Genomic DNA, 11,913 nt, shown 5'->3' with positions numbered 1-11,913 from the left:
TTTATTCCCTTGCAGTCAGCTGTTCAGTGTGTGATGGAATGTGATTCATTGTTAGAATCTCATTCTCTCGTTAAAGCCACCCCTGGTGCCCAAAAGCCACTCCCCTTCACCTTGGGTTTCATATGATGTGCCCTAGACAAAGACACCATAAATACCCAGTTCCACTCTTGCCAGGCTTCTGGTCATATTTTTCTTGCAAATTTTCCAATTGAAGAGTGTCCCACAGAACGGTTCTGGTGGTATTTCTTTGATTCCCCCCTTGGGGCTCAATTCAATTTTAATAAACTACAATTCACCTAATTTACTGTCATCCCTAAATTCCCAGTCAGGGTCCCTCCATATATCTCTATCCCAATCTTCTGGAGAGGCAATTAACTAATGGATCTTTTTGGGACCTAATACATCAGATCATAAATTCTAGTTTGTCCTCTACTCTTTTTCCTTCCCCCCACCCCAGTTGTTTCTGCAATTGTTATATTCAGAGATAACAGCTCTTTTTGTCTCTTTCATTGTTCAAACTCATCTTCTAACCGTCTCATTTCCTTTTCTTTGTGTTCCTAACAAAGACACGCTGCTTCCAAACACATTCATGACATCTTGCATATTATTCCCTTTTCTTTACCGTTTTCAGTTCCTCTCATGCAGTTTAACTGTTCCTCTACCTTTATTCCAATTACACCAATTTTTGAACACTCAATCCTTAAAAAATCTTGGAGAGGATTTTATTCCATGCCAGTAATTGAATCTGCCACCCAACCAACTGTACCAAATTTGTCACAGGAGACGAGCCAGAGATCATTCAGGGGGATCTGAGCTGGTGGCTAATTTATGGAGCTCTAATCAGCAAGTTCAGGCATGCAGATCTCAGTCCTGCCTTCCACCTGCATGCAGAGACATCTTCAAAGGATGGACCATGACCACACCATCAAACTACAGGAGGATTCTGTGCTTACCCAAGCAGACTTCTCTTTGCAATGGATGTCCCCAGAAGTTCTTTGGAGCCAAAACAAACCAGGAGAAGGAGTGCAGAGGTGTGGAGGGCACTCATCTCAGATAATGCAGCCTTTTCCTCCCCCAACACAGCCCCAGAACCTACAGCATCTGCCCTGGAATGGGATCATCCCAGGAAGAGCCCCCAGCTCCAACCATGGCCCAAGGAATGCAATCGCATTGCTGTGCTCATCCCAGAGCTGTCACATTCCATAAAAACAGTGGAATTCATTCCCATCCAGCCCCTGCATAACACAAGCACCTCCAGCCCTTTCCCATTCCCAAGGCTTTCCCAGTTCTCCCCTGTAGAGAAGCCAAACTCAGCACTAAAACAAACCAAAATCCCAGAATGCCAGCTGCCCTTGTATCCTCCAAGGGAGCCTGATTCCTGCATCCCACTGCATAAGGAAAGGAAAGTGGGAATTGGAAAGGAAAGCAGGAATTCCTAGATTAGGAAATCACTTAGAACCTCAGAACATGAATAAACCCCTAAAAGGTAAGCCACACCTTTAGGATTCCTTTCCATGGATACAGCCCTTTGGAAACTCCACTTCCCAAATCCAAGGGCTTGGAGGCTTAGGAATCACTTCCAGGTGGCAGCAGCTTCCCATCCCCAATTCCACCCCTTTCCTGGAACATGGACTCCCATCCAAAGCCACCTGGGGCCCCTCCCACCCCACAGAGAACACCAGAAGGCAAATAATGCTTTTTTCTTTATTGGGATTCAGATCACTGGGACATTCCCAGAGGACAGAGCCTTTTCCAGCACATTCCCACAAGCACTCCCAGGGCAGTCAGGCTCAGCAGAGTGGCTGCTGCCAGCAGGACCCCCTGGATCACCACAGGAATTCCACCAGCAGCACCTGGAAGGGACAAAACCCACTCAACACTCATTTATTGGCTTCCCAGCCCCCATCCAGTCCTTGGGAAAGAGCCCATAGGGCAGCTCTGGGGGATTGTTCCAGAGCTTCCCTTTGTGAAATCACTGGGAATTCACAGGTGAGGCTGAAGACACAACCCAACAAAGACCCCACAGCAATCCCTACCCTGGGGGGTGTTCCTGGTTGATCCTGGGCTTCCAGAGGGGCTCATTAATCCCTGAGATGGCTCCAGGATTAGCAGAGGTCCCACGGAGACATCAGCCTCAGTCAGTCCTGAGAGCCCATCTAGAAAAAGATGGGAATGAGTACCAGAGAGAGGGAATTGCTGCTTGTACTGGAATTTGGGAATTACATGGAGATTGACACTAGAAGGGCAGAATCCCAGGGGTTTTCAATGCAAGGACACAGTCAGGATAGAATCATGGAAAGGTTTGGGACAGAAGGGACCTCAAAGCCCAGACAGTGCCATGGGCAGGGACACCTCCCACTACCCCAGGCAGTTTCAGCCTGGCCTGGGACACTTCCCGGGATGAGCAACAGTTGTGCACAGAATTTTTTTCCCCACATTATCCCCCCCAAATTCCCCTTTTTCCTTTTAAAATCCCTTCCCTAATGACACCACAGAGGAGCCAGGTTTGTCCTTAAACCGTGCCAAATCCCCGCCCCGCCATCCCGAGGGGCCCTGGGGACACCTTTGGGACACACCTCTCTGTCCGGGGCTGTCCCTCCTCACTCGCCTGCCCATCCGTGCGGGGAGGGCATTCCCGGCAGCGCGGAATTCCCGGGAATCTCCTCCAGGAGAGGGACAGCTGCCGGTGTCACAGCAGCTGCAGATGGCCGCGGTGCCCTCCAAGGGCGCCCACCTGCAACAGAGCCACCAGAGTCACGGTGTGTGCCCGCCTGCACACACGGGTCCCCTCCCCGCGGCAGGGACACTCACAGGCCGCTGGCTTTGCTGAAGGAACACGCTTTATTCCAGGGATTCGGGGCTTGAGCCGCCGGGGACACCCGCAGGTGGCAGCTGATGTAGAGCTGGCAGGGGAAATCAAGGAAAATTCATTAATCTCAGAGATTTTAGGGCTTTTTTCCCTATGGAGGAGGGGTGGAAACAACACCTCACCAGATTCCCCACGTCTCCAGCGAATTTGAAGGCATCCACCAAGAACCGCAGCGACTCCGGCCGGGGCCGCGGGGACACGAAGGCCGAGCCGGTGTCCTCTGCCCTGCTGTCCACCAGGCACCTGGGGAAGGGCTGGAGTCACTCGGGATTCCCCACAGCAACCCGGGATTGCCCAGGCAGCCGCAGAGCCGGCCTTACCCGCCCAGGTCGATGAAGGCGTAGCGAGGGGACGCGCTCCTGTCGGGGGTGGCGGTGGCCACGCACTGCTCCACGAAGAGCCGCAGGGGCACGTGGCCCTCCGAGGTGACATCGGCCTGGAAGCGGAGGCTGTCCCCAAGCTGGAAGCCATTGGAGAGCCTCTCCCTGCTCCACTCGTCTGGAATGCAGATTCCAGGGAATGGGGTCACTTTGGGGACTCCCCGGGAGCGTGGAACCGCTTAAAAGTGCGGTAACCCCCATGGGGTGGATGTGGCTCCCAGGATGTCCCCAGGAGCCGAGGGACACAAGGCCACCAGGGCTGCACCCACCGTCCATGAGGCGCAGGGAGAACCGGAGCCGCTCCTCCGCCGCCACCGTGGAGCGGAACGGGAGCCATGTGGGATGCACGGCACCGCTGCTCACGTTGCTCCTCCTAAAGGGAAGCAATGGGAATTGCCTGGGGTGGCAGCGGCACCTCAGGGCCATGGCAGCACGGGGACAGCCCCCACCGCTCACCTGGGGTAGTGACATTCAATGGGGACCTCGGCCGGGGTGGCCCTCACGATAAGGGGGTTGCCAGAACGGGTGGGTTTGTAGAACAGGGTGGTTCTGTAGATCAGGGAGTCCGGGGTCACCTGGAAGGAGGATTTGGGAGAGGGGAAAGATCAGGAAAACAAACTCTGCACCAGCAGGGACTGTGCTGGGACACAGAGGCCACACTCCCAATCCCACAGGACACCCCGGAGCTTTGTGCTGGGACCCCAAACAGGTGCCAGCTTGAAGGAGGTCACAGAGCCTCCAGGAATTGGGCACAGCACCTCAGGACCCGTTATCCCATAAATTCCTGCATCTATTCCCAAACCCACTGCTGAGTGTGCATCACACCCAGGATATCCATACCACAAAACCCATCCCTGCTCCGGGCACTCCTCGCCCCAAACCCACCAGCACCTCCGAGGGTGACACCGTCACCCCGTGGCCGCCCGTCCCCGGTGCCGCTCACCTGCAGGGTGCTGCCGCACTCGTGCAGCGCGGCCACGAAGGTGACAAAGGCCTGGGCGGGGTTTGGGGACAGGGGCGGGCAGGATGCCGTGCCTAGGCTCAGCTCCGCTACCCGCACCGGGCGCCCGGTGCCAAAGAGGTCCCTGCGCACGGTGACCGCCAGCTGCCCCTCCTGGCACCGCACGGCCACCGCGGGCTGCGGGGACAGCGCCCGCAGCTGCGACAGATCCACCCGCGCCCAGGGCTGCGACACGGAGGGGACATGGCCCCGGGAGGAGTCACCCCGCAGCCGCCACGTCCCGGAGTTCCTCAGGGGAAAACCCCAGGGATCAGAGGATGCGGCCGAAGCCAACACCCAGCAGAGCAGAGACATCCCAAAGCAACTCCCAAACCCCATCCTGGCCCCAGGAACAGCAGCGCATGGGAAAGGAGGCTGCGAGGGAGCTTTTTATGGGAGCATGCCGGGGGATTTCCCCGCCGGGATAACGGGAGCCAGCTGGGGATCTCACTCGGGATAACGGGATCCAGCTGGGGATCTCACTCGGGATAACGGGGTCCAGCTGGGGATCTCACTCGGGATAACGGGACCCAGCTGGGCCGATCCCTCCCCCTGCAGCCGGGAATTGTCCCGTTTGTTCCACGTCCTGCTCGGCTGCCGTGGCATCAATGTCACCCGTGTCCCCCTCGCTCCCTGAGCCAGAGCAGATTGTGGCCAACGAGGCTCTGCCGGACATTTCCCCCTTGATCCTCCCGGGATTTCCCCAAATCCAGGCGGTGCATTCAGAACTGCGGATGTGCCAACCCCACCCGGGCTCTTTGGGGTCTGTCCGTGCTCGATTTCCCTGGAATTGCGCCTGGCTAATGATGGCACCATAACGCGTTCATTTGCATGGAAAACAGAGGTGAAGAGCCGGTCAGGGCCCGGCAAGCGGAATCCAGAGATTAATTAGCCTGCGTGTGTTAATTGCGCTGATTGGCACCGCCGCTGGTGGGCACAGGAGGGTGACAATGGCCCTGCACAGCTGCGGGAGAGGTTGGGGACACTCGGGAGTGGCATAGCCTGGCCAGGGCGCCCCCGATCTCTGCGGGTATTCCCGGAGAATTCCCAGTCCTCATGGAGAACTGGGAGGAATTTTGGCCTCGGGATTTATTTATGGGGCTTTTTACCGGGAAACGGGGCTGGAGCGTTTACCTCCCTCTTCCAGGATCTGTGGGATGCGCTAGGGATGAGTCACTTGTAGGGAATGAGCCAAGCTCTGACCTAGCCCGAATTCCTGGTGGAAATTGTCCCTTCAGGTCCTGCTGTCCCCTGCAGCACCCATAATGTCACTCCCACACCCCCCTCTGGCACCATCCCGCTGTCCTGGCCTTGTCCTGGGTGTTTTTAGGGACGATGAATAAATGATGGGACAAGGCAAACCTCTCCATGGCTCTCCATGAATTCCACAGGAATGGGGCAGGTCCCAGCCTGGCTTATCCTGAAGCTGTCCTGGAATGTTTTATCCAGGGGGATGGGGCTGCTTGGGGGGCTCCAGAGGGATGGGAGGGGATGTACCTGCATCCAGAGGGATGGGAGGAGATATTCCTGCATCCAGAGGGATCCAGGGGAATGGGAGGGGATGTTCCTGCATCCAGAGGGATCCAGAGGGATGGGAGGGGATGTTCCTACATCCAGAGGGATCCAGGGGGATGGGAGGGGATGTTCCTGAATCCAGAGGGATCCAGGGGGATGGGAGGGGATGTTCCTACATCCAGAGGGATCCAGGGGGATGGGAGGGGATGTTCCTGAATCCAGAGGGATCCAGTAGGATGGGAGGGGATGTTCCTGAATCCAGAGGGATCCAGGGGGATGGGAGGGGATGTTCCTACATCCAGAGGGATCCAGGGGGATAGGAGGAGATGTTCCTACATCCAGAGGGATGGGAGGGAATGTTCCTGCATCCAGAGGGATCCAGGGGGGTGGGAGGAGATGTTCCTACATCCAGAGGGATGGGAGGGAATGTTCCTGCATCCAGAGGGATCCAGGGGGGTGGGAGGAGATGTTCCTGCTTCCCACAGCTCCATTCCCCATCCCAACATCAGGAATGGCCCAGGATCCAGGATTTGATCTGCCCAACCTCTGTGGGACCCAGATCCCCGGGGATGGGCGCTTGCTCCCAAAACCCTGTTCATGCTATTCCGGATGGAAGCATCCAGGATCCCGAAGAGCCTCGCACAGCCCCTTCCCATGCTTTCCTTTTCCAGTGTGGATTTCTCACCCCCTGGAATTCTCAGCACCTCTGCAGGTGAAGGTCCCAGCCCTGTGGGTCACTCTGTGGTCAGTGCAACAGCCCCAAGAGATTCTCCACCCCTGAAGGTGCCTCCAGCTCCAGAGCAGCCGAACCCTTCCCCGAGGGGTCACTCGGGTGGATGCAGGAGCAGTGCCCTGCTCAGGATGAAAAGATCGCAGCCTTTCCATTCCGTGCAAACACAGCTGAGCCCGGCAGGAGCCGAGCCCTCCCTGAGCCCTGTCCCGCTGCCCTGCTGCTGCCCTACACCCCTGGGCGTTTCTGCACCGCTGCTCCTGGCGATGCTCCGCAGAGCCGAGCGCTCTTCCTTACGGATATTACACTCGGCTGACCCTCGGGAGCTCCGCTGAGCCTCTCCACAGCTGCTCCTCGTGCAGGAGCCCGTGTGTGGGGCAGCATTAAGGCAGGAGAACATATGCTCCAGCACGGGGACAATGAGCCACTCACTGAGCCAGCGGGGCTGTGATGAGCCATTGTCATGACTGATGGCACGAGGACTCAGGGGGGGACAGATTTTCACAGCAGATAAGCGCTAATGAACAGAGAAATAACTTCTCGTGATGAGAGAGATGCACAGAGTTCCAAAGCCACAGTCCTGCGAGGAAGGAAGCACTTGATTGCCAGCAAGGCCATGGAGCAGTACTTGGGCAGCAGGGCTGAGAAAGTGCACCTTCCTGCTGGTCTGGAGAGCAGGGAATGAGCCAACACTTCAGTGGAGGAGGAGGAATAAGAGCACAAGGGGTGGCATTGGAGCAGAATGGGCTCACAGGGTTGGGGGCTGCACATCTGCTCTGCTGCAGAGAGAGCCAGAAAACAGCCAGCTAAAACAGCATCTCCTGCAGCACTCAGCATCCTCTGCAGGGGGGAAACTGAGGCACAGAGCCAAGGAGTCATTCCTGCAGAGCTGGGAAAAGAAAGCTTTGAAACTCAGTGTTGGTCTTTGCAGCTCACAAGTTGGTTCCTGTAAGGAAACTCTGCTGTCTAATATTGGCTTGAGTACATGCCACAACCTTCCCCACTGCCTGGGAGGAAGCTTTGCCACAAGAGCTGCTGCTGAGCCACCTTGTATTAGAATTTACTACAGCTCTGCCTGGAAGCCTGCCCCGTGCTTTCTATTTTTAGCTGCAGGCAGACCTATTCATATCAGTCAGAGCTGAAGCTCAGGTCCTTTCACAGCTTTGGTGCAGTAATTCAGGGACATGCATGAAGCCAGGTTCTCAGCTTTGAGGACTGCTCGCCAGGATAAATAATAAACCCATGAGCTGAGTGGTCTCAGGGCTGGGGGGACACAGGGTGTGCTTTGCTAGAGGCATTCTCACCACACACATTTATTCCACAGGATCACACCACTGCTTACGTGCAGAGCAAAGCAGGGACTCGAATGTGATTTACCAGCTCATAAACTGCAAGGAAAGCAGGAGAAATGGGATGAGAGAGAGGAAGGGTCATGGGGAAGTGGAAACAGCTCCACAAGGTTCCACACTGGTGGTGGTTTCCCTGCCTGTTAATTATTTTATCTTATACTAGTTTCAGAAGAGAAGAACTTTATTAGTACTCAACATAGGCCAAGTAAAAAATGTGTGCTTTTGCAGCTGGCCACAGTAAACATATGGAGGGTAAATCACAGAGGTCTGCAGTGACTCAGGGTGATTTGAGTAAACCAATGCAGCAGCAAGATACAGATGTTTGTGATGGGGCTCCCAATCAGCCAGACCTTGTTCTGATGACACTTCAGCACGCTTCCTCCTTCACGTGCGTGACAGCACGTGCCAGATCCACTCAGGTGACTGACAGTGTGACAAATAAAAGCTCTCAGCAGTGGGACTGATACACACCTCCTGCCTGAGAGAGCTGGCATTGCCCACTGACATCATCACCACACTTCATAGCAGCAAAGCTCAACCTTGGCAGAGGAAAGCTGAGCACACACCCAGCCCCAAGGAGGAGAGACAAACAGACACTGCTAGTCCAGTGCTGAGCCCTGACCGGGGGGTGGGACTGAGCTTGGTTGCAGAATCAGGAAATTGGAGCAAACCCTTGAAAAGCCTGGGAGTAACAAGGCTCTGGGTCATCCAGGCCCAGCAGTGCAGCACAGAGGGCAAAAACATAGAGCAACCATTCTGGGAACAAGGAACCAGGTTGAGTGTTACTGGTGCCACCAGTTCAGCAGCACCACAAGGAGGAACAATGTGAGAAATCCAAGGCAGGCATTTATATGGGCAATATCTGTGGGTTCAACCCCACCAGTTTTCACAAGAGGGAAACACCTCACAGAGCATTTAAGTGGGATTCATTCTTCCTAACGTAATGCTGATTCCTGCTCCTGCCTGCAGCAAGTGAGGAGCCTGAGGCTCTTCTGGTCTCCAGGCTTGCACACACTGCTGGTCCCCATCCAGTGCCCTTGGTCACTCAGGATGGCACGTGCTGAAGGCAGCCCCAGCCCTCCTGCCCTGAGGTGTCAGCAGAGCAGATGGAACAAATGGGCAAACACTGCTTCTCCCATCCATGCATTGAGAAGAAGCAGTGTCAAATTAATGGACAAAAAGAGCCAGAAACAAAACAACAAGGTGTGTGTGAGCACATTAAATCTTTTTCCATCCCCAGTTTATGCTTCAGCTGCTACCTTGAGACTGACACAGAAGCCAATGTGCCATTTGCTTCACACAGCTCCTGGGATCTCCGTGGCACCATTTATGCTTGGGTAACTCAACTTCTGGAGGCCATTAGGCAGGGTAATTTCACCAGTTCCTAAGCAAATGCCTGGAGGGGTCCTTGCAGAGCCAGTTCAGCACAGCTGAAATACGGAGGAAATGTTTGTTTGAATCCTAAGGAGAAATGTAATGACTGCTTTGTAGTAAAGCACATTCAAATCAGCCCCACTTTGGCTGATCAAGGCACAATCTCATCAGCACTCTCCAAGAAGAAATACTTGTGATCCAGAAAGTGAGCTTAACATCCTTGTGGAAGAGTTTTCATCAACTGACAACACCTATTTTGGGAAAAATTAGCTCACAGCATCACTCAGGTGCAGACTTTAAAACAAGGGCATTTTTTTCCTATTTTCTAATTTTTTCCCTGTTTTTCCATTTTATTTTATTTTATTTTTTGAAAAGGCACTTTGCATTTGATGGGCCCACCTCCACTGAGATGCCAGCTGGCCAAACACATCTGGGGGCCGTAGCCTGTTTATTTGTTGATGTGTTGGTGCAAACAGGGCTCTGCAGAGCACCTTCCACATCTGTGTGGGTGCTGAGCCCTAACCAGGGTGGGTGGGACTGATCTTGGTTGCAGGGGTCAGGAAATTGGAACAAACCCTTGAAAAGCCTCGGAGTAACAAGGGTCTGGGTCGTCCAGCAGTGCAGCACAGAGGGCAAAAACATAGAGTAACCATTCTGGGAACAAGGAACCAGGGTAAGGGCCACTGGTGCCACCAGTTCAGCAGCACCACGAGGAGGAATGAAGTGAGAAATCCAAACAAAACACTCTGGGTTCACTGGAAACTTGTGAAGCAGACAGGAGAAACAGTCCCAGGTGGGGTGTCTGTACTGATGCCCCCAGAAGGACACAGGTGTCAGGAGGAAGGGTTCCCAGCCCGTGCTGGGTGACAAAGCAGCTCTGGAAGTGGCAGCAGCTGGAGATTTGCTGGATCTCGCTGTTTGGAGGTGCAGGTCCTCCTCAGCAATGTTTCTCACAGGAGGATGGGTGTGCTCCTCGCTCTGCCTTGGAAATGGGAAAACAGAAGCAGAGAGCTGCAGCAATGGGTGAGAACAGCCAAGTTCATGCCATGGCTGATGGATCTGAGCCTGAGCCTGCAGGCTGTCTCCTCCAGCTCCAGACCTGTTCCTCTGCCCAGCCAGGCACCTGCAAAGCTGCTTTCCTCTAGTCCCACCTCTCCTTTCACACCCTGGCTTTGCCTCCCGTGCCAAACAGGACAGGAGGCAGGTGGCTCGTTAGAAACTGTCCCTGCACCATCCACACTTGTGAATATGCAACATGCATCACATTCTGATACATCTGGGGACCTGACAGAATTAATTAAAAGAGAAGGAGGCAGGACACGAATAAGAGGGGCTTGTGAAGAGCAGCAGGCCAGGCTGTATCAGCCAAGGCTGAGGGAGGTGCAGGAAGAAGACAGGGGGCTATCAGTGCTCCCACTGCTGTCTTACCCAGGCACAGACTGGTGCTTGGCCTTGACAGCTGCCAGCACTTTGCTGCTCCTCTGCACGTGTTCCTGTGTGTGATGGCACACAGATGTTCCAACAGTGTCAGAGCTGTGCCCTGGACCTGCTCAGGCAGCAGCACATGCCAGCAGAAAGCAGGAACAATCCCCAAGGAACCCAGTTTCCTCTGGCTGTGGGACAACGTGTGGGGCTGACACAGCCAGTGCTGCCTCAGGGGCTGAGTGTCCTGGCAGAGGAACCTGCTCAGGTGGAGGCATCAGCCCAGGTATTGCCCATGCCTTTGAACAAAGGATTCTCTCAAAAAAAAAACAAAAAAAAAACCTCTTATATGCAGGTTTGGGTGGAACTCAAAAACCCCTGGTCCCCTCCAGAAAGGGGATTCTTCGCCCCTGGCAAGCTCAAACCTCTGCCCCAAGCAGTGAGTGAGGAAGGAGGACTTGGCCCCTCACTTGGATCCCCTCTCCCAGGGGCTGTCCCCAGTGCAGAGGGGCTGCTGTTACTGGGTGGGGAGCTCAGCTCCCAGCTCCAAGGAAGGCACAGAGCGTGATTTGCCTTTGGTAACTCCTACCTACCTTCCCCTGATGTTTAGGGGCTTCTTGATCTGCGTGGGATTTTTTCATCTTCAGCACCGACAATCCTCTGATACTGCCTGTGCTTTTCTTTGACTCTAACCAGAGCCCTGAAGTTGTTTCTCATATCAAACGCTCCCAGTCAATCTGATTTTTAGAAAACACAGCGTGTCTGGGGAGAAACCTGCAAAATATAGAACACATTCACCATTTGCATCCGAATGCTGAAAATCCCCATCACTCTCTATGGCACATCATAGCAGCACTACACCCGCCATGAAATATTCATGGCCATTTATTATGATGTTGTTTATTACCCTCATAAAACTTTCCAGCAATCAGTTTCTTTATTTGCTCAGCCTGCAGCATGGATGGGTCTTTTTGTATCTCCTTCAGTGCTGGCAGTGCTTGAATTAATCCAGGGCCCCTGTCACCATAAGAACAACACCACTGCTATCCCAATTCTATCCTGGGCTGCTTGTGGCATCAACAGAGCACTAATCAGGAAATGTAGGGTGACCGTGATATACTCTGCCTCTATTGGGTTGCTTGGATGGAATGAAATTAAACCCAAAATTGACTTTCTGAGCCCAGTGGGACAGCACAGGGAGCAGAGGAATTAAACTGTGCTGCCAGTGCTGCTGGGGTTGGGAGGGCAGTGGGACACAGGGCAGCTCTCACATC

The 11,913-nt window shown here is 54.3% G+C and overlaps 1 protein-coding gene across 1 annotated transcript; it reads right to left on the bottom strand.

The window, feature by feature from the left end:
* Nucleotides 1–1,719: 1,719 nt before the first annotated feature.
* LOC117002942 (zona pellucida sperm-binding protein 3-like) lies at nucleotides 1,720–4,588 on the bottom strand. Its single transcript, XM_033072489.1, has 9 exons — nucleotides 4,193–4,588; nucleotides 3,706–3,824; nucleotides 3,519–3,622; nucleotides 3,190–3,367; nucleotides 2,992–3,112; nucleotides 2,812–2,903; nucleotides 2,577–2,734; nucleotides 2,037–2,156; nucleotides 1,720–1,853 (listed from the first exon to the last, which is right to left on the bottom strand). Exons 1-9 carry the CDS (start codon nucleotides 4,586–4,588, stop codon nucleotides 1,720–1,722), a joined length of 1,422 nt encoding a protein of 473 aa, XP_032928380.1.
* Nucleotides 4,589–11,913: the final 7,325 nt, after the last annotated feature.

The sequence above is a fragment of the Catharus ustulatus genome, chromosome 14 (assembly GCF_009819885.2).
Source record: "Catharus ustulatus isolate bCatUst1 chromosome 14, bCatUst1.pri.v2, whole genome shotgun sequence".
NCBI lineage: Eukaryota > Metazoa > Chordata > Aves > Passeriformes > Turdidae > Catharus > Catharus ustulatus.
The sequence above is the reverse complement of the archived record's forward strand: the minus strand, read 5'-3'. Positions and strand labels throughout refer to the sequence as shown.

Coding starts and splice junctions, on each gene's coding strand:
- LOC117002942 (XM_033072489.1), bottom strand. CDS start 4,588: ATGGGGTTTGGGAGTTGCTTTGGGATGTCTCTGCTCTGCTGGGTGTTG. Junction 3,825..4,192: donor AGTGCGGCAGCACCCTGCAG/GTGAGCGGCACC, acceptor TCCTCCTTCCAG/GTGACCCCGGACTCCCTGAT. Junction 1,854..2,036: donor AACCAGGAACACCCCCCAGG/GTAGGGATTGCT, acceptor TGTCCCTTCCAG/GTGCTGCTGGTGGAATTCCT.